The sequence below is a fragment of the Lontra canadensis genome, unplaced genomic scaffold (genome assembly GCF_010015895.1).
Source record: "Lontra canadensis isolate GAN:19392208 unplaced genomic scaffold, GSC_riverotter_1.0 scaffold72, whole genome shotgun sequence".
NCBI lineage: Eukaryota > Metazoa > Chordata > Mammalia > Carnivora > Mustelidae > Lontra > Lontra canadensis.
In genome coordinates this window covers 5,472,738-5,500,420 of record NW_022631066.1, presented here as the reverse complement: position 1 = coordinate 5,500,420, position 27,683 = coordinate 5,472,738, and the positions used below count along the sequence as shown (strand labels likewise).

The 27,683-nt window shown below is 36.5% G+C and overlaps 1 protein-coding gene across 1 annotated transcript in view; it reads left to right on the top strand.

Moving 5' to 3' along the window:
- Positions 1 to 27,683, top strand: part of MALRD1 (MAM and LDL receptor class A domain containing 1) — a 736,704-nt gene that overhangs the window by 457,614 nt on the left and 251,407 nt on the right. The window contains exon 30 of the mRNA XM_032880867.1: positions 24,140 to 24,323. Within this exon, the coding sequence (XP_032736758.1) occupies positions 24,140 to 24,323 (184 nt within the window). The remainder of the gene's footprint in view (positions 1 to 24,139; positions 24,324 to 27,683) is intronic.

The window sequence follows — 27,683 nt, the reverse complement described above, 5'->3', positions numbered from 1 at the left end:
CCTGCATGCGTGCCCCTGATAGGATTAGAGCTACAGAAGGAAGGAAGAGGGAAAAGATCTCCAGCGGACATTTGGCAGTACTTTGACAAGACGAATGAGCAGACCTCTGTGGTCCAGGGCATTGTGCGGGAGGATGATTGCAGGGTAACTGTTTTGTCCTTAGAGTGTCCTTCCAGTGTGAGGTACCAGCTCGTTCCCAAGTCTCCCTCCCCTCCCCCCAAGAATGCTAGGGCACTAATCTAGTCCTGGAGACTGAAGAGATCTATGTATCTCATATTTATGTATTTGTATTTGTTTTTCTCATTTTTATTTTTCTTCCTCTCTCTCCCAAAACATCCCACTAGAAAGAAAACCGGACGAGGGATGACCTTGTTTAAATAATTATTTATATTTTACAAATACTTTTAAAAAGATTTTATTTATTTATTTGACAGAAATCACAAGTAGGCAGAGAGGCAGGCAGACAGAGAGGGGAAGCAGGTTCCCTATTGGGCAGAGAGCCCAACGTGGGGCTCGATCCCAGGACCCTGAGATCATGACCTGCGCGGAAGGCAGAGGCTTAATGCACTGAGCCACCCAGGTGCCCCTAGAAATATACTTTTAATGTACTACTAATAATGTTCAATATTCATGCATGAGGATACTGGTAAAATAGTTGTGTGTCCTACATGCCAGGCATTGTGTTAGCAGCTTTAAATGCTCAATCTCTAATTGTCACAAAACACAGGGTAAATATGACCGTTTCCATTTTTTACATAAAGGGAGGTTAAAAACATGTCTAATTAGTAAAGAACTGGGTTATTTCTGTTACACTCCACTGGGCTCAAAATAAATATATTTGAGTCAGATTTGAAAGTGGTGAGAGGTTGTAGTTTCTCTGTCACTGACCATGTGGTTTAAGGTGGGAAATACTGAGAAAAAGCCGCATTGCCCTCCCATACAAGTCTCATGGAAGACATCACTCATTGTTTTTTTCTGCTAAGCCCACGGGCAGTTTTGGAATTTTCAGTCTTTGATAAATGAGAAGAAGCTTTGGCATCTCAAATTTATGGATAGAACTTTTTATCAATTTTATTCTTTTAATATATTCACGTAATGCTTTTCTAATCTTCCTTTTTGTGTGTGTGTGTGTGTGTGTCTATTTGCAGCTTCTTTTCACTAATGGGTGTGGTCATGAGGAATTTCATGGCCAACATCTAGGTCAGTGTACTAGGATCTGCTTAATTTTTACCGTTAAATTTTTTCTTAACCACCTTGATTATCACTTAGTTTTATCTTGTTACACTCTAGCATCATCATTTCTAATCTCTGGAACAAAAACAAGAGTAAGTAAGTGCAATAATTATTCCTTACATGTAGTGTTCTTGTCCCTAGTAAATTTCTTGTCTTTTATTGCAGACTAATTAACCCACCACTAATGGGCATCCAGTTCTCAGTGATGTTGCCCAAGACTTGAAGGAATGCATATAGCTCTTTTATGCTATTAAACCTTAGTATGGCTCTCATATTTTGTGTGTGTTTGTGTATATGTTTTTGTGTATGTATGTATACATATATTCAATCATATAGATAGATAAGATTAAAAGCTAAACCAAATCACTTTCATGTATGGTTCTTATTCTAGCATTTCAGCAGTTAAAATGTCCAGATAATAAATTATAGAGTGAACGTTGTTCAGTTTTTAAACAGAAATAATACATGTGGTTTAGCAGGGGCATAAACCATGTCTTACAGATGACCTCTTGTTAGCGGAGCCCTCCAGTTCCCGGTAGTAGGCAGCGGCATAGGCAGTAGAATCAGACAAATCTGAGTTCAGTCTCTGCTCTGCCCTTAAATTGCTTGCTGTGTGTTCTCAGCTTCAAGTTTCCCAACTATTGAGACTCAGTGTTCTTATTTATAAAGTGAATTATTAATGGGTAATTTCAGGGTTGTTTTTAATATTCTAAGACTGTATCTAAGACCCCAGAATAATTATAGGTATTACTATAATTACTATGTTAATACTATTATAATCTATATATAGTATATACGTATAAGAAAGGAAATAGAAGGTTCAATTATCTTCTGTATAGGAGATATTTTATATGGCATCTTTGATAGAGGAACACAGAAATAAGACATGGGATTTCCCATGAAGGAATTCATCCCAATAAGATAAACACACACACACACACACACACACACACACACACTAAATATAACTACACATATAGATATACAAGCAGACCAAATATCAAATCACGTGCAATAATTTCCTGAACTAGAAGCATCAGGAGTTGTAAATGCTTGACAATTCTTTCTTACCACTTGTCCAGAATCTCTGATCATTGTCAGCTGTTCTAAGTCAACGTCCCCACCTTGTGGACAGAATAAAGAGTCTGACCCCACATCACTTTCCCTTTCTGCCTTCTTGTCTTCTTGGTGTGGGGAGAGAGGCTTTGGTAATCTGGACACAAGTAGATGGTCTTTAGCTGGCATTCACTGCAGGCTCCATATTTGGTGATTTTCATCAAAGGTATTCCTTCTTCATAAAATACAGGTATATGTTTATCTCCTTCCTCTGTTCTCTTCTCTTCAAACTTCATAGCCAGTTAGCTGCTCAAAATGATTTGTTTACCTGAAATTGCTCTTACTAACTCTGAAATTCTAATCTCTGATTACTACCTTCTATCATTTTATTTCTCAAAGTACTAAACATGGTTTTCTATCTCATGGTAAGCCCAAGATCTCCTTATTCTCCTAATTTCTGCCTCTTCTCCATCATGCCCACCACACCCATCCCCATCCTCAGAGGATTGTTTCCCATGTGCTAGGTGATCTTCAATAGCCTTTATATATATTATCTCTTTTAATCATTTCAGTCTTATGTGTTGGATGCTATAGGTCCACACTTCCCTGTCCAATTTTAAATTCAAAAATCTAAAACACTCTGAATATAAAAAACAATATTTTTTACTCATTTGACATCAAGACCTGACAAAAACTAGAAGAGGCTATTGCTAGTCTTGATTGATTCCACTGAACAAAAAATAGTCATGTTTTACTTCGGAAGTATTCATATATCTTATTGTGGAATCGATAGTACAAACTTGCTGGATATACACCTAAAATAGGGTAGGTATACTGTAATGTCTTCCCAAAGTCTGAAAAATTCTGAATTAAAGAGCACATTTATCACAAAAGGTTGAAACCACAAACTGAATGAGTATTGCTGTCATTGTCACTTACTTCACAGCTAAGGAAGGAGAGGTCAAAGTGAACGGGGCCACCTGCCCAAAGTCACACTAGTAAGTGATGTAACTAAAATCCCAAAGTCGATCTGTATCCAGAACCTGATCTTTAAGCATGCACTTCTTCTGATAAATGCTGTAGCCCTAAATTTTCTGAACTCTGTCCTATATATTTTTCCTTCATATTTTCAACAGTCTTTGTATGATTTCTAATTCCTAGTTTCGGGCTACCAAGGAAGCAGTCTCGCTAAGTTGCTCCATTACTTATCAGCTACCAGTGGCTTCTGATTGGTTATAGGACTGATTGTTAAATTCTCACAATGGCATTAAAGACACTTTCCATAACATGACCCTGGTCTGTATGTCTGTATGTCTAATCTTGACTCTTCAGTTTTTAACATACTTTTGAAATTCTAATTGCATCAAACAATTCAGGGCCCCAAATATTCAAACACTTCTGTATGCCAGCACCTTTAATCGTGTGGTACTCTTTGCTTGGAATGTTCCCATTATAGCTGATGTACTTGGTGGTCTCTTGCTGAATTTTCAAGGCCCAATTCAAATGCTACACCCTTTAATGTATCTTGTTAATTTCACGTAGACCCTTCATCTCACTGCAACTGCCACCAAAGCACTATGCCATGTTCCATGATATAATGGAATTTGCTCTCACTCGAATGCGATATATATGGTGTTTTTCTTCCCTTCGGTTTGTGAGCCATTTAAATAATAACTTATTTTTCTTCTCAACACTCAGCTGAATTAATGGCATATAAAGGAAACCTAATAATAATTGATTGAAATTAAAATACAGCATTCATGTGAATCATATCTAGTCAGATTTCATTACTTTCCTCACATGCATCAGGGAATATTAAAATGTAGTTAGCAATTTAAACATGCCTCCTTTGAGCTTATGCAAAAAGAAACTTGAAGTTTTATTTCTATCATTATAACATTTTATCAGCAAATGGAAAAATGCCTGACTTAGAGTCAATGCTCAGTATATGGGTTAAACAAGTAGAAAAATGATCAATTCATTTTATGAAGTTGGCATTTTAATCTTTAATTAATAAACCATTACTTTTCTTATTTAATTCCTATCCTTTGTAAATTAATGGCTAGTCTTATCTCTTTTGTTATTGACTTAATTCTTATACTTGTATGGTCTTTCATCTTTGTTTTCATATCTTAGGTTTGTAATCTTTTTTCAATGTATCTTTTTATTTCATTATCCTATTCTGAGAATAGAAGTTTGGGTATTTTTGACTTGTCTATTAAATACCAAACGTTATTCCTATTTTGGGGAATCCAGTGATTTATTCAAGTAAGAAAATTCTCCCATTCTTTATATATACATAATATATACTTTCCTGAGTAGTAGCACCTTTGTACATTGAATTTTGTGTTTATTACATAGTATTGATTCTTAGAGGAATTTGAATTGCAAATATGACTTTTAACACTCTACCAAAAGATTTTTATTCACATTTTATAAACAATGTATATTGGTGTCCCTTTGTGAAGAAAAATTTGTACAAGGATCTTAGCTTGAAGTTTGCTATTCATTTGTACACATTTGCTGTTGTACACACATTTATCTGTTTTATTTTCTCTGCCATTATTCCCCACCCCTCAAGGAAGACAGCAAACTGAGTTACATCCAATAATTTTGTCATAAAATGTTGCTCTTCTGTTTGCATTGAATCATTATCAACTCTCATGAACAGTAGTGTGCCAAGGGACAGATACAATCATTCATGACTGACATTTTGCTCCAGACCTTGCTGTCTCCTTATATTATTCTTCCTGTCAGATGCTTCCTAAGGACTCCTCATTTTTATTTTTTCCCATTGTTCTTCTGTGCTCAACCATAGGAATGTTTTTCTCCTTCAGGAACCAAATGTAGTGTGAAAGACAGTAGAAACTAGCCATCAACCACTAAGTAGGAAATCACCTTGAATATCATAGATTGGGGATTTTAATTGGGTTAGTGAGCTATTTCTATAAAGAGTATAATAAAGACCTTGCAAGAATCATTCTGAGTCTAACTTTTTCACCTCTATGGCCTGTTCCTTATTATGGATAATTCTTTCACTCCTTTTTCTATCACCTAAGATTTAGAACAATTGTAGGAAAATTATCTCTATGAATATAGTAACACACTCTTTAGAGAACATATCTTTTGGTGGGTTTTTAAAAGTTTATGACAATTAAGTTATACAATTGAAAACTATTGAAATTAGGGGCACCTAGGTGGCTCAGTGGGTTAAGCCTCTGCCTTTGGCCCGGGTCGTGATCTCAGGGTCCTGGGATCGAGCCCCGCATTGGGCTCTCTGCTTGGTGGGGAACCTGCTTCCCCCTTTCTCTCTGCCTGCTTCTCTGCCTACTTGTGATCTCTGTCAAATAAGTAAATAAAATCTTTTAAAAATTTTAAAAATAAATTAAACCTATTAAAATAAGTTTTTACCTGTATCAGAGAAAGAATCTGAAACCAAATAGAAGTTTTAAAGGAAGCTTTGAGGTAATTTTCAGCTATACTAGTAATTTCATGCAACATCTTAATTTACAAGTTGAAATTAAATAACCATTCATTCATTAAACAAATGCTTTTGTAGGACCTGCACTATGTCAAGCTCTGTTTTAGGCTTGGCGCTCCAGAGGCGAAAATGATGGGAGAAAGCTCTCATCCTCATGGACCTTAAATTGTGGTGGGAAAGACAGACAATGAACAAATATTGAAGTAATTGAAACATAAAATGATATTGAAAAGTGAGAAGTGAAAGGTACTATCAGCAACAGAGTAGGAGTGAGGTTAGATCCCACCCTCAAGGTTCTGCCCACTTCTCTAAGGTGATACTGGAAGAAAAAAAAATCCTGTCACTAAATACTGCATTTCTGTAATTCCAGTAATCGCATTCCTGCTACAGTTTTCTCTTCCTCTCCCAAACTCCAAATATGCTAGAGCCTTGTCAACAGTTTGAAAAGGAAATTGAAATATTTTAGATGCTTTACAATAAAAATGTTTTCAGGTGATCTTCTATACATTGCATACTCATTTAGTATCAGTTACACAAGGTGCTTTTGTTTCTTTTCACAGAAACATGTCTACGTAGAAATATGCAGTCCATTTCCGGTTGTCTATTAATCGCTTACTGTATGCAGGGCACCGCGTGAGGTGCCGTTTCTCAGATCTCGCCCAGCACTGCCTTCCGTGGATCGAAGAGGACAGGCAGATATGTACCTGGTCATCACACTCGTGAAGACTTTATGTAATTACAGGAGTGGCGAGTGCTGTGACGGGGAAGCACACAGTTGTCTCAGAGTCTCTGGCAGGGAGGTACGATCGAGTTGAGGAGATCAAGGAGAGCTGCGCAAGGAGGTGGTTGTTCCACTGAAACATGAGTAGGAATTAACTAGATGAAAGGAGGAAAGAAAAAGATTTCATAGGAATGTGCAGAGAAGGGAAGGAGCCTGGGCCATTGGAGGACTGCCAGAGAGTGAGTGCAGTTGAGGCAGGAGGAGGAAAGAAGGAAAGCCTGGTGAAATGAGGTCGGCCTGGGGGGCTGTGAGCCACTTCAGTGTTGAGACTACAGGTGTCTGCTCATCGAGCAGTAAGTAGCAGCCTCCTGGTGTCATGATGTCAACGTTGATTTTATGAGATCACTTGATAGGGCCAAATTTTATTTAATAGCATGTCAGCCATACTGCTTACGGCACATGGACCCTGATTACTCATGATTTACTCTACCACCAAGAGAGATGGGGTCCATGCAACAGTTAGTCTATGAGGTGGTGCACCCGCACCTCATGCTTTCCTGGTTAAAGGATATCTTAATGCCATATTCAGTGGATGGTAAAATAGTCCTGGGTCAGATATATTGGAACACTCTTGATGTCCAAACCCAAGAAACAATGATAATTATTCTAGGGCACTGTGGGAGAAAATTCCTTAGCTCTACTAACTCTATCTGAAGACGACAGCTTTCAACAATGAACGTGGAAGAAAGTGACCTTGTGAACATGGAGGGAAAAAATTAATATTTGTGTGGAATATGGAAAAACTCAAATAAGAGTTGTGCATGGGGATTTTTGTGATCACTCCATAAACAAAGAGGACAAACACTGTATGAACTTCTCCAGACCATGTAAACATGTAGTTCCCAGTCCCAAAGGGAGATCCAGGAAGAGCTTTTATCAGCTGTGATCTGGCAAAAATACATATGAATTTACGTAAATAGGGATTAAAAAAACAAAAATGTGTTTTTTTGAATGAAAAAGGAACTGAACTTTCTATCTTACATACTATAAATGCCTTTATGATTCTGTGGCTGGAAATCCTGGAAAACAGAAGGATTGGTATGGTAAAATGAAAGTGATTATAAGAAATTAATTATACAACTTCAACTTCGTTGATCTCTGTACTCACACAAACTGTTTACTTAAGTGACACATATTGGTTGCCTAAATTTTTAAAGAAATCTGTCAAGAAATGCATGTTTTGGATTTAAAGGCACAATATTCTAGCAAAAAAAAAGTAACAGTATCCTGTTTAAAATCGTTTTGCCAAATATATGGGTTTTTTAAAATTTATTTAGTTGACAGAGATCACAAGTAGGCAGAGAGGCAGGCAGAGAGAGAGGGGAGGAAGCAGGCTCCCCGCTGAGCAGAGAGCCTGATGTGGGGCTCATTCCTAGGGGGCGCTCGATCCCAGGACCCTGGGATCATGACCTGAGCCAAAGACAGAGGCTTTAACCCACTGAGCCGCCCAGGGGCCCCTCACCAAATATATGTTTAAAAAACCACATCTATCTACCCAGTGAGTGTATTGATTTCTCAGTATTATCCACCCCCCAGCAGAAAAACTCCTATAAACACAAGAGCCACTGACTGAAGATATTATTGCAAGAATAACTGTTTGCTAGGTATTACTGTGGAAGAGATTTTATGCAATTTTAAAATAGCCTACCCTTGATTTCATTCTATTTTTAAAAACTCAGAATAACATTAGCCTATATACAAACTATAACCTTTTAATATGTTTGCAGTTTTAAAGAAATTTCTAGGTTTATTTTTAAATACTTGACGTTTTAGAGGATTTAAAGAATTATACATTATTTATCCACTTGATGCAAATATTATTCTAAGCTCTAACCACTCCTTTCCATTTCTTAAAATATATTTTTAAAATATTGTAACTGTAGTAGGTTTTAATACCATTAAAATCATCCATGTGGATTCAAATATTCAGTGTTTTACTCTTGTCCAGAGGCAGAGGATGAAACTAGGCTGTGAAGCCAATGATTAGGGCCAACCATGTATTAACTGATTTTTCTTTTATTGTTTAGATTCAAAATGATCTCTATATGGTGTTTCATCTTTTTATGTATCTTTTATGTGCTCAATCTTTTATGAGCATAATGCTTATTTATAAATGTTTAAATTGTTTTAATTTGAAAAAAAAAAACCAGCAAGAAAAATCACGAACATACTAGACACAAAGCGAAAGTTTAATTAGAGGTGCCTGGGTGGCTCAGTCAGTTAGACTTCTGCCTTTGGCTCAGGTCATGATCCCAGAGTCCTGGGATTGAGCCCCACCTGGGGTTCCCCACTCAGCTGGGAGCCTGCTTCTCCCTCTCCCTCTGCCTGCTTCTCCCCCTGCTTGTGTTCTCTTTCTCTATCTGTGTCAAATAAATAAAATCTTTAAAGAGAAGGAAAGAAAGTTTAAGTAGAATATTTATTATGTTACACAAACAGTTTTATGTCTTCCTTCCCAATCCATATACCGTTTCTTTTTTTTTCTCCTTACTGAATTAGCACAGAGTTATAGTACAGTGTTGAGAGGAGTGGTAAGAGGGAACATTCTCGCCTAAGATAGAGGATCTTACTGGGAAAACCAAGTTTCTCACGTTAAGTATATTTCCTGTAGATTTTTTATAGATTTGTTTTGTCAAGTTGAAGTTACCCTATATTCCTAGTTCACTGAGAGTTTTTATCATAAATGGGCATTGGATTTTTGTCAAATGCTTTTTGTGCATCTCTTGATATGATAATGTGATTTTTGTTTTTTACATATTCATGTGATGGATTATATTAATTTATTTTCAATTGTTGAACCAGCTTTTCATACCTGGGATAAACCCCACTTGGTCATAGTATAAAATTCTTTTTTTATTTTTTAGATTAAGATCTATAGATGCTTACATTTTGTTCTGGGTTTTTGCATCTATGTTTCTAAGAGATATTGGTCTATAGTTTTCTTGTAATGTCTTTGTGTTGGTATTAGAATAATGCTGCCCTCATAGAATGAATTAGGAGTTGCCTCTGCTTCTATTTTTGAAAGAAAATATAGAGAATTCAATATAATTTATTTTTTAAATATTTGGTAGATTTCACAGATGAACTCATATGCGTCTGAATCTTTTAGTTTTGGTAGGTTATTAATTATTGATTCAGTTTCTTTCATAGCTACGGCATAGGCAGGTCATTTGTTTCTTCTGTGTGAGATCTGGCAGATTGTGCCCTTCAAGAGGTAGTACATTTTATCTAGGTCATCAAATCCGTGGTCAAAAATTTGTTCATAGTATTCTTTTATTGTCTTTTTAATTTCCATAGGCTTTATAGTGATGTCCCCTCTTTCATTTCTGTTATTAGTATTTGTGCACTCTCTTTTTTGTCTTAGCATGACTAAAGGATTATCAGCTTTTTTTCTTATCTTTAAAAAATAGCTTTTGGTGGGGGCGCCTGGGTGGCTCAGTGGGTTAAAGCCTCTGCCTTTGGCTCGGGTCATGATCCCAGGGTCCTGGGATCTAGCCCCGCATCAGGCTCTCTGCTCAGCAGGGAGCCTGCTTCCTCCTCTCTCTCTGCCTGCCTCTCTGCCTACTTGTGATTTCTGTCTGTCAAATAAATAAATAAATAATCTTAAAAAAAAAAAAAAAAGGTTTTGGTTTTGTTGATTTTCTCTGTTGATTTTCTGTTTCAATTTCATTGAATTCTGATATAGTTTTTCTTTTCCTTCTCCCTTTTTTTGGACTTAATTTGAACTAGTTTTGAAGGTAGAAATTTATAGTGCTAGCCACAACAATCAGACAAGAAAAATAAATACAAGGTGTCCCTATTGATAAAGAAGAAGTTAGATAATTAGTTTTAGATCTTCCTTCTTTTCTAATATATCCATTTAATACTACAAGTTTCTCTCTAAGTACTCCTTTCAGTACATTGCACAAATTTTGATGTTTCATTTTCATTTCAGTTTAGTTCAAAATACTTTTAAATTTCTCTTAAGACTTCTTCTTTGACTTATGTGTCACATAGAAATGTGTTGTTTTATCTCCACGTATTTTAGGATTTTTAACTATCTCTCTGTCCCTGATTTCTAGTTTAGTTTGATTATTGTATGAGAGCAGATACTGTGTGATTCCTATTATTTTTTCAACTTGATAGGTTTGCTTTATGGCCCAAAGCATGGTCTGTCTTGACAATTGTCCCATGTAAGCTTGAGAGAAATCTGTATTCTGCTGTTGTTGGATGAAGTAGTCTATAGATGTCAAGTATGTCCAACTGATTGATTCTGCTGTTGAGTTCAGCTGTGTCTTTACTGATTTTCCGCCTGCTGGGTCTGTCCATTTTTTAAGAGGCATGTTGAGATCTCCAGCTATGATTGTGGATTCATCTACTTTACCTTGCAGTTCTATAAGTTTTTACCTCATGTAATTCAAATGCTCTATTATTTGGTACTTACATGTTAAGACTTGTTATGTCGTCTTTGAAAATTGATCTCTTTAACATTGGTAGTTTCTTTTCTGGAATACTTCTCCCTTTGCTTTTAAATATATCTCAACAGGAGCCTTTGATATGATTTTTTAAGCCTCTTTTTGAATTATGGTAAAATACATAGAACACAAGACTTATCCTAACAATTTTCAAGTGTACAGTTCAGTGGCACTTAGGACATTCACATTATTGTGCAACCATCACCGTCATCCCTCTTAAGAAATCAGGTTAAATAACTGAAACTCTGTACCTATTAAAAAGAACACCCTTTTCAACCTCTCCCAGGCCCTGGTGGCCACCATTTTACTTTCTGTGTCTGTGAATTTGACTATTTTAGATGCTTTATATAAGTGGGGTCATAAAGTATTTGTCTTCTTGTGACTGGCATATTTCACTTAGTATAATGTCTCCAAGTTTTATCTATGTTGTAGGAAATGTCAGATGCCCTTCCTTTATAGGGTGAATAATATTTCATAATATGTATTAGCACATTTTATTCTTCCATTCATCTGTTAATGGGCCCTTGGGTTGCTTCCACATTTTCCGAATTATGAGTAATGCTGCTATGTACATGAATGTACAAATACTTCTCTTCAAGTCCCTGATTCCAGTTCTTTGGGTATATACCTAGAAGAGGGATTGCTGGATAATACCACAGTTAGATTTTTGGTCTTCAAGGAGTTGCCTATAGTGACTGCACCATTTTACATTATCAACAACAGCCCACAAGGATTTCAGTTTTTCAACATCCTCACCATGCTTGTTATTCCCTTTCCTTTCCTTTCTTTTTCCCTCCCTCCCTCCCTCCTTCCTTCCTTCCTTTTCTTCCTCCCTTCCTTCCACCCTTTCCCTTTCCTTCCTTTCTCTCTTCCCTCTCCTTTCTTTCCTTTCTTTTCTTTCTTTTCTTTCCTTTTTTTCTTCTTTCCTTCTCCCTCCCTTCCTCCATCCCTTCCTTCCTTTCTCTGTCTCTCTCCTTCCTTCCTTCCTTCCTTCCTTCCTTCCTTCCTTCCTTCCTTCCTTCCTTCTCTCCTTCCTTCCTCTCTTCTCTTTCCTTCCTTCCTTTCTTCCTCCTCTCCTCTCCTTTCCTTCTCCTTTCCTCTCCTCCTTTCCTTTCCTCTCCTCTCCTCTCCTTTCCTTTTCCTTTTGCTTTCCTTTCCTTCCCTATCCTCCTTCCCTTCCTTTTCTCTCCTTCCTTCCTTCCTTCCTTTTCCTACCTTTCTACCTACCTACCTTCCTTCCTTCTTTCCTTCCTTTCTTTCTAGATGTTCTAATAGCTGTGATGTCACATTGTTGTCATTTTGGTTGCTCACTTTAATATCCATCTAAGCTAATGAGTACTCTTCAATGGTGAGTGGTTTTTCCTTGTACTCACCAGACCTATACCAGCTCATATAGAGAGATAGCCCTTGTTTATAAATTGCAGTGTGAATAATGGCCCATATAAACTCCTTCTACAGTCTACTTCGTGCCCTCCTGGGACATGAGTAGGATACATCCAGCTTCTACTGGCAGGCCACTCTTTTCCTTGACACCACTGGTTGTCTGTCTGTCCTCTAAGTTACAGCTCTCCAGCAGGGAACCAAGAGAGTAATTAAGTTATGAATGTTTATTCAAGATGTTAATTTCATCAAAGTTTTCAAAATAATTTCATAAAAGGTTATACTTCTAAAATGCTTATAGGTTGAATTTTTGTTTGTGTAGTTTTTATTTCTCTTAAAAGTTGCTTGAAACAACCACTGTTTTCCAAACAATGCCCATTATTCATGGCAGTGTAATAATAATATAAAAAGACAAAAGAATAAATATTAGCAAGGATCAAATAAAGCCCATATAATAAGACAATGTGGGGGTACCTGGGTGGCTCAGTCAGAAGACCAGACGACTTCTTGGTCTTGGAGTCATGAGTTTGATCCCTACATATGATGTAGAGACTACTTAAAAATAAAGTCTAAAAACAAAATCTGTCTAATTATAAATCCTAACACTATGTAATAAAAAGTTAATAAGACTATTTAGAGTCCGGCACATTAGCCAAGGACAATACAGGTTTTAAATTTTTAACTTATTTTATGTGTGCTATTGTTTTGAGTGTGTCCTTTCATTTTGTATTGTATCTATTTTAATTAATTTTTTACCTTCATTTCTATCTCATTTCTCTTTCCCTCCACAGTGACCATTCTAATACATATGCTTGGTTGTATGTATTTTATACTATATGTGCTATTCTTTTTGAGTACATTATTAACTTTCATTATATTTATTATTTTTCCCCTTTTTTCCCTAAAGATACATCTTTGTTTTAATATGTGCATCCAAATGATCATTTCCTATTGCTGCAAAACACTCTGAGAGGTGTACTCATTAATATTTTGCTTTTTCACCCTCTCATTGCCTGACTTGCACAGAGTCTGAGGATCTCTTTACAGGTCATTTGATCTTTAAAGTTTCCTCTTACACAAATTGTTTGTGAATCTCTCTTAAATATTTTTTTCTGCCTTGTAATTTTCCTATTGACTTTTTGGAGTTATTTTTATAATTTAGCTTTTAGTCTTTAATATATTTATATTTCTATTGTTGCTGTTATGGTGAGACTTACTAATTGCTATTTTTCTCTCTCTTTTTTTTAAAGTTTACATTTGACTTTTTTTTTTTTTAAGGCTGATTTTGCTCTTTAAATTAAAACACATTACTTGTGCTCATTTACCCCCATTAATTTCTATCCCTTAACTAGATAAGCCACTTATCATGCTCTTATGACAATATAATCTCTGTCCTTTGCTTTCTCCTATACTTCTTTCCACAGCCTTAAGAACCGACAATATGAATACTTACTTTATTTTTCTCTCTGGATTATTTGTGATAACACTCTGTATTCTTTGGCCCCAACTTTTATGTTTTAAGATTTTATTTATTTATTTTAGAGAGGGAGAGAACATGAGCAGCGGGGGAGAAACAGGGAGGGAAAGGAAGGGGGAAAGAATCTCAGGCAGACTCCACACTGAGCACAAGCCTGACATGGGGGTCATCCTCATGACCCTGAGATCATGACCTGAGCTTAGACCAAAAGTCAGATACTTTACTGACTGAGCCACCCAGATGCCCACCAACTTTTATATTTTAAGACTACCCTCATTTTTTGTAATCTTCTGAGAGATTCTCATTAATTTCTTTTCTTATTTTAGCATATGCTCTAATATTTGTGATGGGGTCGTTTTTATGTCAAATTTGAGGTCCTATATATGGGATGATAATTTTTTTTAGGCCTTAATATTTGACTGACAGTGTGGCTAGGTATAAAACTTTAGGTTCAAGGTCCTTTCCTTCGATACATGCAGTTATTATTTTACTGTCTTCCTGTTTTCAGGTTGTTATGAGGAAGTCTGATTTCTATCTAATTATTGACCTTTTCTTTTTCTGAAAATTTTTAACATTTTTGTCTTTGCTAGTCTTAAGTTTTACCATAGTACATAATTTGTCTTTCTTTTCTATCTTATTTGATAATTCATACTGAAATATTATCTTTAATATTTTTATGTGTCCCTTTCTTTTCTTATTTCTTAATCTTTGTAGAACTCATTTTATCCATATATAGGCCTTTCTATTTTTATCCTTAAAAAATCTTTAGATATTTTAAATTTCCTTCTCCTCCTTTTTCTGCTGACTCCTCTGAAAGTTTAGGAATCAGATTCTTTCTACTCATTAATTAATTTTTCAGTGGTAACCATTCTTCTGTTTTTATACCTGTTTTGTTCTATATGGACATACTATATTTTTCTTACCCAATATTTCTATTTAGTTATGTTCAAGATTTCTTGTTTTATTTTATATTGCTATATCATTGCTTCTCTTCTTAGGTGTATGCATGAAACCTTTATTTTTGTCTCTAATGTTTAAGTTTTTATTTAAATTCCAGTTAGTTAATATGCAGTATAATATTAGCTTCAGGTGTACAATACAGTCATCCTGTACTTCCATATAAAACCCAGTGCTAAAACTGATTTCATCTGTTTTTTTAAATTTCCCTTTAGATGTTATATGTTGTTTAGTTTACTGTTATCTTTTTTTTATTAACATATAATGTATTATTTGCCCCAGGGGTACAGGTCTGTGAATCATCAGGCTTACACACTTCATAGCATTCACCATAGCACATACTCTCCTCAATGTCCATAACCAAACTACCCTCTCCCTAGCCTCCTCTCCCCCAGGCAACCCTCAGATTGTTTTGTGAGATTAAGAGTCTCTTATGGTTTGTCTCCCTCCTGATCCCATCTTGTTTTGTTTTTTCCTTCCGTATCCCCCCGAACTCCCCACGTTGCCTCTCAACTTCCTCATATCAGGGAGATTATATGATAATTGTCTTTCTCTGATTGACTTATTTCACTAAGCATGATACCCTCTAGTTCCACCCACATTGTCACAAAAGGTAAGATTTCATTTCTTTTGATGGTGGCATAGTATTCCATTGGATATATATACCACCTCTTCTTTATCCATTCATCTGTTGATGGACATCTAGGTTCTTTCCATAGTTTGGCTATTGTGGACATTACAGCTATAAACATTCAGGTGCATGTGCCCTTTCGGATCACTACGTTTGTATCTTTAGGGTAAATACCCAATAGTGCAATTGCTGGGTCATATGGTAGCTCCATTTTCAACTTTTTTTTTTTTTTTAAGATTTTATTTATTTATTTGACAGAGAGAGATCACAAGTAGGCAGAGAGGCAGGCAGAGAGAGAGGAGGAAGCAGGCTCCCCGCAGAGCAGAGAGCCCGATGCAGGGCTCGATCCCAGGACCCTGAGATCATGACCTGAGCCAAAGGCAGAGGCTCAACCCACTGAGCCACCCAGGCGCCCCTCTATTTTCAACTTTTTGAGGAACCTCCATGCTGTTGTCCAGAGTGGTTGCACCACCTTGCATTCCCACCAACAGTGTAGGAGGGTTCCCCTTTCTCTGCATCCTCGCCAGTATCTGTCATTCCCTGACTTGTTAATTTTAGCCATTCTGACTGGTGTGAGGTGGCATGTCATTGTGATTTTGATTTGTATTTCCCTGATGCCGAGTGATGAGGAGCACATTTTCATGTGTCTGTTGGCCATCTGGATTTTTTTTTTGGTGCAGATGATTAAAGTCTTCCCTGTTTATTTGGTGCAATGAAGTATAGCAGATAAAATGGGGAAAGGGGAAATTATCACCTTTAACAAGATTAATTTTTAAACGTTTTTATATATATTTGGAATTGTTAAATTGGTTTTGCTGAAACAATTTCACCCTTAAGACACTATTTGAATGTTGGTTTCAATAAAGGTTCTTGAAATTGTTAAAACAACAACAACAACAACAACAACAAAAAAACATCTGGATGTCTTCTTTGCAGAAAAGTCTGTTCATGTCCTCTGCCCATTTCTTGATTGGATTATTTGTTCTTTGGGTGTTGAGTTTGATAAATTCTTTATAGATTTTTGGATACTAGCCCTTTATCTGATATGTTGTTTGCAAATATTTTCTCCCATTCTGTCAGTTGTCTTTTGGTTTTGTTGACTGTTTCCTTTGCTGTGCAAAAGCTATTCGTCTTGATGAAGTCCCATTAGTTCATTTTTACCCTTGCTTCCCTTGCCATTGGTGGTATTTCCAGGAAGAAGTTGCTGTGGCTGAGGTCAAAGAGGTTGCTGCCTGTGTTCTCCTCAAGGATTTTGATGGATTCCTTTCTCACATTGAGGTCCTTCATCCATTTTGAGTCTATTTTCATGTGTGGTGTAAGAAAATGGTCCAGTTTCATTTTTCTGCATGTGGCTGTCCAATTTTCCCAACACCATTTGTTGAAGAGACTGTCCTGTTGTGATTGAGTTCTAGCTTCAGAGTATTGTGGTCTGAAAATATGCAGGGAATGATCCCAGTCTTTTGGTTTCTGTTGAGACCTGATTTGTGACCCAAGATGGGATCTATTCTGGAGAGTATTCGATGCGCACTAGAGAAAAATGTGTATTCTGTTGCTTTGGGATGGAATGTTCTGAAAATATCTGTGGTATCTATCTGGTCTAGTCTATCATTTAAGGTCTTTATTTCCTTTTTGATCTTCTTTATTTCCTGTTGACCTCAGATGATCTGCCCATTACAGTGAGGGAGATGTTAGAGTCCCCTACTATTATTGTATTATGGTCGATGTGTTTCTTTGATTTTGTTATTAATTGGTTTATATAGTTGGCTGCTCCCATGTTAGGGGCATAGATATTTAAAATTGTTAGATATTCTTGTTGGACAGACCCTTTGAGTATTATATAGTGTCCTTCCTCATCTCTTATTATAGTCTTTGGCTTAAAATCTAATTGATCTCATATAAGGCTTGCCACCCCAGTTTTCTTTTGATGTCCAGCAGCATGGTAAATTGTTTTCCATCCCCTCAGTTTAAATCTGGAGGTGTCTTTGGGTCTAAAATGAGTTTCTTGTAGACAGCATATGGATGGGTTTTGTTTTTTTATCCATTCTGATACCGTGTGTCTTTTGATTGGGGCATTTAGCCCATTTACATTCAGTGTAACTATTGAGAGATATGAATTTAGTGTCATTGTATTGCCTGTAAGGTGACTGTTACTGTACATTGTCTCTGTTCCTTTCTGGTCTGTTCCTTTTAGGCTCTCTCTTTGCTTAGATGACCCCTTTCAATATTTCCTGAAGGGCTGGTTTGGTATTTACAAATTCTTTTAGTTTTTGTTTGTCCTGGAAGCTTTTAATCTCTCCTTCTATTTTCAATGATAGCCTAGCTGGATATAGTATTCTTGGCTGCATGTTTTTCTCGTTTAGTGCTCTGAATATATCATGCCAGCTCTTTCTGGCCTGCCAGGTCTCTGTGGATAAGTCTGCTGCCAATCTAATATTTTTACCATTGTATGTTACAGACTTCTTTTCCCGGGCTGCTTTCAGCATTTTCTCTTTGTCACTAAGACTTGTAAATTTTACTATTAGATGTCAGGGTGTGGACCTATTCTTATTGATTTTGAGGGGGGTGTTCCCTGCACCTCCTGGATTTTGATGCTAATTTCCCTAATATGGAAAAGGGAATTTCTCTACAGTAATTCTCTCCAATAGACCTACTGCCCCCCTCTCTCTTTCTTCTTCTGAAATCCCAATTATTCTAATGTTTCGTCTTATGGTGTCACTTATCTCTTGAATTCTCCCCTCATGGTCTGGTAGTTGTTTGTCTCTCTTTTGCTCAACTTCTTTATTCTCCATCATTTCGTCTCTATAGCACTAAGTCTCTATTCTCCCTCATTTATCCTAGCAGTAAGTGCCTCCATTTTTTTATTGCACCTCATTAATAGCTTTTTAAAATTTCAGGTTGGTTAGATTTTAGTTCTTTTATTTTTCCAGAAATGGCTTTTATTTCTCCTGGGAGGGTTTCTCTAATATCTTCCATGCCTTTTCTGAGCCCTCCAGGACCTTAAGAATCATCATTCTGAACCCTAGATCTGACTTATTACCAATGTTCTCATTGATTAGGTCCCTAGCCTTTTGGTTCTGCCTCTTGTTCTTTGTGTGTGTGTGTGTGTGTGTGTGTGTGTGTGTGGTGAGTTTTTCTGCCTTCTCATTTTATCCAGGTAAGAATATACAGACAAGAGAATAAAATACTAAAAGGGTGGCAAAGGCCCTAGAAATATGTATGCTAACCAAATCAGAAGAGACCTCAAACCGGAGAGAGAAGAACATGGGTGAAAAGAAATTTTTTTAAAAAAATTTTAAAATAATTTTTATATATATATCTTTTATTATTTTAATTTTAAAATTTTATTTTAAAATTATATATATATATATAAAGTTTTACATATATATATATATGCATATGCATATATATATATTAGACTGGTGACTACAACAGAGTCACCCACTTGATTTTGTGGGTATTTTGGTCTCTTAGAAGAAAATACCTCCCAACATTTTAAAGAAAGAAGAACATATATATACAAAAATAAGGGTAAACATGATGACGGGATGGAATATGACTGCAAAGATGAAAAAATTTTTAAAAATTCTAAAAAAGGATTTGGTAAGTTGGTTGGGAAAGAAAGAAAAAGAAAGTGGAAAAAATTTGCTCAGGCTGGAGATCAGAACAAATCCCTGTGCTAGATTTAGGGTATATTTTGATCTATTATAAAAAGTTGTGTCCCAAAATTTTTTAGAAGAAAACTGATATGTATACAAAAAATAAAGTTAGATACAATGAAGGATAAAATATGACTATAATAATGAAGGTTTAAAAAGATTTTTTTTTTTAGAAAGGTATTGTTAAGATAAACTAGTTAAAAAATGTTAAAAGAGGAAAGAGGGAAAGTTAAAAAAATTAAAATAAGGAAAAAAGTAAAATTAAAAAATATTTAATTAACTTTGCAAGATTAATGAATCATGGGGAAAAAGCCATGAGTTCTATGCTTTGTTTTCCTCTCCTCTGGAATTCCGCTGTTTGTGATCAGTGAGCTTGGTCCTGGCTGGATGGTCTTGCTGATCTTCTGGGGAGGGGCCTGTGTAGTGATTCTCAAATGTCTTTGCCTGAAGTAGAATTATGCTGCCCTTGCCAGGGGCCGGGCTAAGTAATCTGCTCGAGTTTGCTCTTGGGAGCTTTTGTTCCCTGAAAGCTTTCCGTAGAGCTCTGGAAGATGGAAATGCAAATGGTGGGCCTCCCAATCTCTGGCCCAGAGGAGCGGAAAGCTTGGGGCCCCACTCCTCAGTGTGCCCTCGGAGAAAAGTGCTCAATCACTCCCGTCTCCCTGGTCTCTGACTGTGCTCCAAGCTCACCCGGCCTGTGACCAAGCGTTTCTATCTCTGGTGCATGGCCCCATTTGGAGTCTCTAACCCCAGCAGATTCCTGCCACTCTGTTCTTCCAGTGGCTCTTCTCGGATCTCCCACTTTTGGGATCCCTGCTCAAAGAGCAGTGGCCTGATTGTGCCACGGATCACAGTTTAATGTAATCCTGAGGTGAGAGCTCACTCCTCAGCCCCATCTCTGTAGTTGGCTTCCCCACTCTAATACCTATGAGCTCTGCTACACTCAGACAACCCTGATCCTTCTGTGACCCCACGGGACCTGAGACCACGCTCTCCCAGCGAGGGCTCCACCCCTGCTTAGCCTTCAGAGCGATGTCTCTCAGTGGAGCAGACTTTTAAAAGTTATGATTTTGTGCTGTTGCTCCACCGCTTGCCGGGAACCGGCCCTTCCCCCCATGGACTATCTTCCCATCACTTCGGATTCACTTCTCCATACATCCTACCTCTCAGAAAGTGGTTGATTTTCTGTTTCTAGAATTGCTGCTCTTCTTCTCTTCCATCTCCTGTTGGATTTGTAGGTGTTCAGAATGGTTTGATAACTATCTAACTGAACTTCTGTGACCTGATGTCATCTCAGTCTGTTAACCCTCTGCCATCTTGACTCCACACTTATTGTCATCTTTTAATAGTTATTTGGCCCCTGGGAGCCTAGTAACTTTGGCCTATGAACTTGTAGTAGAGTAATGTGAGTTGCTGTCTCTGGTGATTCAGGGAAAGGCAGAAGGCCAGCCTTTTGCCTGTCTCCCACTCACCACTGTAACACACATTGCCATATATTTGGAAATAAATGTTATAATAAGTATGTAACTTATTTATTAAAAAGACAGGTTTTAGTAAGTGACATAAAGAGTCCTGAATAAGTAAAAAAATAAAAGATATATCAGGGTAAAAATAATTCAACATTTAAAGTTTCAGCTATTCATTAAATTATTCTAAAATTCATTTGGGAGACTGAATGTATGAGAAAACCTAAAGAACAAAAAAAAAAAAATTGAGGATGAAAATGTGACCTGCTAAAATGCAACATTAAGACTTAATCAGCTCCAGTATAGCAACTTTACTTCCCTTTATGTCTTTACTCTCTGCACTTACAGTATTTATGCCTTAATTATTTGCTTTATATACATTGAAAACCATATGAGATGGTATTTTAATTTTTCTTCAACCATCAAAAATAAATTCAAGAACACAAGAAAAGTTTATTGTATTTACTCATATTTTAGTTGTTTTTTAAATCCCTTCTTGATAATTATTCTAAGGTTTATTCTTTTATCCTCTCCTTTAATCTTGAAGAAACTCTATTAGCCATTCGTTTAAGTTATGTCTGCTGGTGACAAACTCTCTTTGTTTTCCCTCATTTGAAAAAGTCTCGGAAGAAGGGGTCCTAGGCTCTGCGCAGCCTTTGCTTTGGGGATGGAAGCAGAGTTTTAGTATTTCTTACATCTTTTTTTTTCATGACACAAAAGGGAAACACTGACATAAGTATGAGGGCAGGGTTGACTGGGTGGCTCAATCCTTAAGCATCTGCCTTTGGATCAGATCATGATCCCAGCACCTGGGATCGAGCCCTACATCAAGCTCCCTGCTCAGAGGGAAGCCTGCTTCTCCCTCTCCCACTCCCACTGCTTGTGTTCCTTCTCTGGCTGTCTCTTTCTCTGTCAAATAAATAAAATACTAAAAAAAAAAAAAAAGAAAGTATGAGGGCAAGTACATTGCCAGAACAAATACACAATATATAAAATAAAGAGTCAAAAATGCATAATACATGGAAATCAATTAAAAGTTAGGTAAATGGTTAAATTATAAGGAGAGAGTATTCCTTCAATTTCTATAATTTAATTATTATTGAACTAATGTATATTTTTACTATTATTAGTGTGGCCAGTCACTTTCATATGTTTATTACTTTGGGTTCTTGGGATAGTTCAACATCCATATGGATGAATGTGAGAGATAGGTCCTCGGCCAGTGGCAGAGTCATGAGTTGAAATTAAGAGGTTTTTCCTTTTGTCAATTTAGAAAGAATAGAAAATCAGAATATTAAGTAAATCAACAGTGTATGTGGAACAAAAATTAGATTGACATATAACTACTTTTTGAAAAATTGTTATGTATATTGACATATATAAGAATAATAAATATAATCTATATTTATGTGACTTTTCTAGTAATTTATTTTTATGACTCTCTCAGATTATTACCTCCACAGTGAGACGCTCTCTCTCTCTCTCTCTCTCTCTTTTTTTTTTTTCTTCACCTTTTTATTCCTGGTATCTAACATAGTACATGTAAACATCAAATGTTTGCAGAATATATGAATGAATGGACAGATAAACCAATAAGCAAATAAATCTCCCATTTTACATTTGGTTGCATAATTTTGGAAATTATGGGGATAAGATTTGATATATTTTAAGAGGAATGATAGTAGATATATTAGATATTCTAATGTCACCCGCCATTAGGTTGACCCATGGTTGGTTTTCAAAAGAATTCACCCTTGTTTTCTTTTCTTACTACATAAAATGATAATGGATATGTTATTCAAATCTCTTTTTCACCAGAAGGTCAGTTGTAAGATTGAAGAAATGGTTTTTATGTTATTGATTAAAGTAATCACACAACCTTCTGTGATGGTATTTGTTGAAAACCCATTGGGGGCTTGTCACAGTTAATGAGTGGTTCTAGAAATTTCAGAAGTAGATTAATAGAAAATATTAACAAAGTGAGTTAAGTTTGTAAATTAAGACAGACTTTACCAATATCCATGCCTGTTATGTTGTTATGTGTCAGACAGGCCCCCTCTACTTTAATCTTTAATTTAAGTAATCATTCCTTTGATTCCACATCACTACAACATCACTGACAGTCAACGATTAACCTTGAAAAAGGCTTCGCTTCTTTAGTCATCAGAAGGATATAAAATTCTATTAATTAGGTGTGAATTTCCCATCTCCTTCAAGACAAAAGTTACATGAGTCTCTGGGTGTAAAGACTTTTCTTTTTCTTATTTTTTTTGGAGGGGGAAGGCTGTTGAGAAATCTATCTAGACACCATTAGTTGTTTTGCAAAGTTAAGTTTGTATTAACTAATATGAGGCTCCACTTTCTCTGTAATTCAGCCAAGGAAGAACTGTTTGATTGTGTCTCCCTCAGCACAACAAGGTGTCAGCCATATTTATCAACATTAGTACCCTAAAAGCTCGAACCTGTAGAAATGTAATTCCTTTGGATCCCTTTTCCAGTATTTCTCTTTTTCTTCAGCTTATATTAAAAAAAAATACCTGTAAAATTATGTATTTCACAGTTGCATGCTATAAATCTGTTGGAACAGCTTGCTTGATTTTCTGGCTGCCATTCCCCTCAGTATTCCCCTCAATTCCACTGTTTGATTACAAGCTTCAGACACAAGGTTTTGTTGTTACTGTTGTTAATTTGTTATGAAAACAAAATAGTGGATCCTGAGATATTAGTTATTTGGGGCTAACCATAAACATAAACATAGATGTGCATATATTTATAATAACATACATAATAAGTATATATATTTATAATGCTATATATAGCAAATATATAGTTTATTTATTTCTCTTTCTTTGCAATATGTCCATCATCATGATTTATTAAAACATCTAATTCTCGGGAGGAACTAGGTCTAGAAGACCAAAGAGCAATGAAAACCAACTTTAAACATATGGAGGAGATACTTACATAAGTGTTTTAGAAAATTAATTTTTCCTTTATAACTGAAGAGTGGTCAGTCATATTATAATAGAATTTTTTAGATAGCCAAAATAATATATTAGTAGGGTTTTTGAAATCCTGCTGATCTTAGAAATCATCACTTTGCCACCGTAGCTCACTTCACAATCCCTTTGTTATATCCGTCAGGGATAGTGATTTCTCCCATGTATTCCTCCTTCCATCTCATTTCTTCTCTTCCCCTATGTAAATTATTTCCACTCAGAATATGAATAGAAGTTTGGGGGAGCATCCCAAGCTATAATCCAGGGTTTCTATAAAATGTTCAGATCCCATGAGATATCGGGGATTTCGTGTGCATGCAGAGGAGAGGTAGAAAGCACTGAGTGAGCTACGCCTAAATAGTGGTGTCTCTGAAAACACCCAAACAGATTTATCGGTGCTGCTAGGAAACACTGTAGTAGACTAACATGCCTCGGTTTCGCTGAGGTCAGGTACATCACGGATAGTATCAGAGTTCCAGGGTTTGTTTTTTAATCAGTTTTCCCTAATCAAATGCTTCTGTTCTAAGGGATTGGCTTTGTTTCTTCTTTTGTGTTTATTTCTCTACTGCAGACAGAGAAAGGACTGTCAAAAGTATGGCAAGAACCTGAGCAGAACTCTGGTGAGCATTGGCAAAAGGCTGCCATCCTGCTAGGAAAGCTAAGGAATTTCGAAGTTATATTCCAAGGCATCAGAACCAGGGATCTGGGAGGAGGAGCGGCAGTTGATGACATTGAATTTAAAGACTGCATGACTGGTAAGTTTCTGGAAATCACTTCTTTTTGGAACAACAGTCGTAATCTAGGCATTTTTATCTTTACTTCTCATTTACAAAATGTTCTGCTGACATCTATTTGGTACATGCATACAAAGATGTTGAAAGGGATCATTTCACAATTGTTGAACATCCGTGTTAAGGGAAGATAGCTTCTCCCTCCCACAAGTACATAAGCATTTAATTCCTTTCTTCCTTCAGACCATCCCCTGACATGCCCAAGTATTTCCCTTTGCATTTATTTTTCAACACAATGTAAGTGTATTCCTAACATTTACATACATTTATCTAAATTAATTTAAAATGAACCAGTAAAAAAAAAAAAAATTGGTAGAAAGCCATCACTTAGTGGAAATAGGAGAAATAAATTCAACCCGGACTTGAATTGAGAGCAAGACTTGGGGTATTTAAAATGCTACTTCAGCAAGTGATCAGCAACTTGAAAAATTTTGCTCTCATTTATCTCACTTCCAAATGTGTGAAGGATAACTGTACTTAGATTTTCTTTACAAAACTACCCAGAAAATGTCAAAAATAATTACAAATACACTGGCAAAGTTCTTTCCGAGGCACTATTCCATCTGATTTCCAAAACAGCGCCATGCAAATGACACTGCCAACGAATTCTGCACTGATTCTCTTGGAGGCGAGCTCCTGAGACTGAGAGCTAAACTTGAGTGCTGTTTAATTTTATTATTGCTCTCACATTACAGTATCTTTTCACTGAGTCAGTTCATAAATGTTATTCGGTATTTGGTGATATTGCCGCATCTGCTCATTTTATGAGCAAGGCAGCTTCAAAGATCCCAGATGATGTAGGGAGCGCAGAGCTCCGGGTCTTCATGTCGAGAATGGGACAGGATTTGGGCATGGAGATGTTTGGGAGAGGGTGCTGGACAACAGAAAATGAGGCTCTGGACATATAATCATGAAGATGTATCTTAGAAGATAGGCGTTTGTTCTAGAAGAAAGAGCTGCTTCAGTTCTTCTCTAGTCACCTTCCTAGTAGTATGCTGATTTTCCATTATAGTTAGTTCTTCAATCTATAAAGGATTCTGGCAACTTAAAAAAAAAAATGTCCAGAACTTTTTTTTCTAAGATTTTTGAAAGAAAGAAGTTTTTATTGAATAGAAGAGATTCCTTTCCTCTTCAGGGAGGCAGAATGATTATTAGATGGGCTAATTCAGGGAAGATATCCGAGCATTATTATTCCAACTTTTCCAGTTTTGTGGAGGAGTTTACACTGTTTTTTTCCCCCCATTCTTATGAAGTCCTGTGAGAATTTACATGATTATAATCATTGCTCAGCCTACTGAGAAATACTTTAATATCTTATGTTTAGTGATAAAGTACTTTTTAGGCCTATAGTTCTTTCTGTGTCTTGGAAATAAAGAGGCAAATCATGACCAGTTGTACTTGAACGTGGTCAGTTGTGTATCAAATATGTTTTAGGACAAAGTAGCCATTGCTTTATTAAAAAGCAGTTAAAGCCCAATCTGCTACAGATAATGAAGGTTTTCAAATTATGTTTTAGTTAAGATAGAAGAAAAAAAGCATTACGACAAAGTGTGCAAGAATATCTATGAAACTAAAAGACAATGATTATTTTGTCTCCTTGGGTTTTTCTTTATTAAGTTGTTTTTGTTTATTTGACAGAGACAGTGAGAGAGGGAACACAAGCAGGGGGGGAGGCTGAGGGAGAGGGAGAAGCAGACTCCCTGCAGGGAGCCTCATGTGGGGCTTGATCCATTGATGCTGGGTTCATGACCCGAGTCAAAGGCAGATGCTTAAGGACTGAGCCACCCAGCCACCACCTGGGTGTCTTCTTAGTTTTAACCTACACGCCAGTAAAATGTTAGTATTTCTCAGAATTTGTTATCCTAAACGCTTGGCATTGTCACCGATTTAGAAGAGAAAGGCATTTAACTAAACACCCCCAAATCAGAAAGACACTATAGAACAGTTGTTAAGAACAAGGAGTCTTGTGACACCTGGGTGGCTCAGTCAATTAAGCATCTGACTCTTGATTTCAGCTCAGGTCATGATCTCAGGGTTGTGAGATTGGGCTCTGTGCTCAGAGGGCATCTGCTTGAGATTCTCTTTGTTCCCTCTCATTCACCCACTCTCTCTTTCTCAAAAATAAAAATAAAATAATAATAATAAAAAAAAAAGAACAAGGAGACTTGAGTCTAACTATCTGGGTATGGAATCAGCTTTTCCACTTAGAGTTTGGGTGACTTTATTTTAGTTTGCCTCAGTTTCCTGATGAATAAAATGGGGACGAGAACAATAGTACTTCCATCATAACTTCCTGTGAATATTAAATTTGTTAATATATGTGAAGTGCTTAGAAGAGTCTTGACACATAGTAAAATTTGTACATCACATTTTATTGTTATAGTCGTCACCGTTCCTATTGACCATGACCATGTTCTCAGTTGGTGTTTTATTGCCCTGCACCGGTAGCCAACTTCAAATCATATGCAAACACATTGTCATAAAGTCTGTCATGGAATTGTGGCTGTTAGCCATTTGAGGTGAAGAACTTAAAACATTACATCATGTTTATTTTTCTGTCCCATACTACTGATAGCAAAAGACCATATTTTATGTGATACCATTTATATGAAATATGCATAACAGGCAGATGTGTAAAGACAAAAAGTAGATTAGTGGTTCCATAGGGCTGAAGGAAAAAAGAGCTGAGGAGTAACTATTAAGGAACATGGCATTTCTGTGTAGGATGATGAAATATTCTACATTTTTTATGGCACTTGTTGCACAACTGCATAAATATACAAAATACATTAAATTGTAAACAAAATACAGGTGACCTTAATGGTATTTAAATTCCAAATTATAACACAATGAAGTTGTTTAAAATATGTATAAAAGCAGGGAGGATTATGGAAACATGGTAGTGGTGATGCAGAGTGGTTTTGGGTTTTCCCAAGTTCTCACATCAAAACAGAGCACCTAGTTAGCAAAGTTAGTAAATCACAGAAAACATAGACAACAAAATTAAGTGCAAAGGCATCCCTACAAAATCCAGTATATAAGCAAATAGAGATAAACCACCAATAGCCACAAGACCTGTGTGTTATATATGTCTGTAAAGGAGAAGGCAGGAGAATCATGAAAGAGCCAACAGACACTCACTGGGAAACTCAGTCATGTGGTTTAAGAAGGGCAGCTAAAACTGGAGGGAGCTAAAACCTATGGAATGAATGGGTCCAGAGCTCTGTGGGAAGTTCTGTGGGGTTGGAGCTGTTGACACCATGAACTCGCAAGCTTGATCCACCATGATCCCCTTCCATTTCAGTGGTTCCCATTCATAAACCG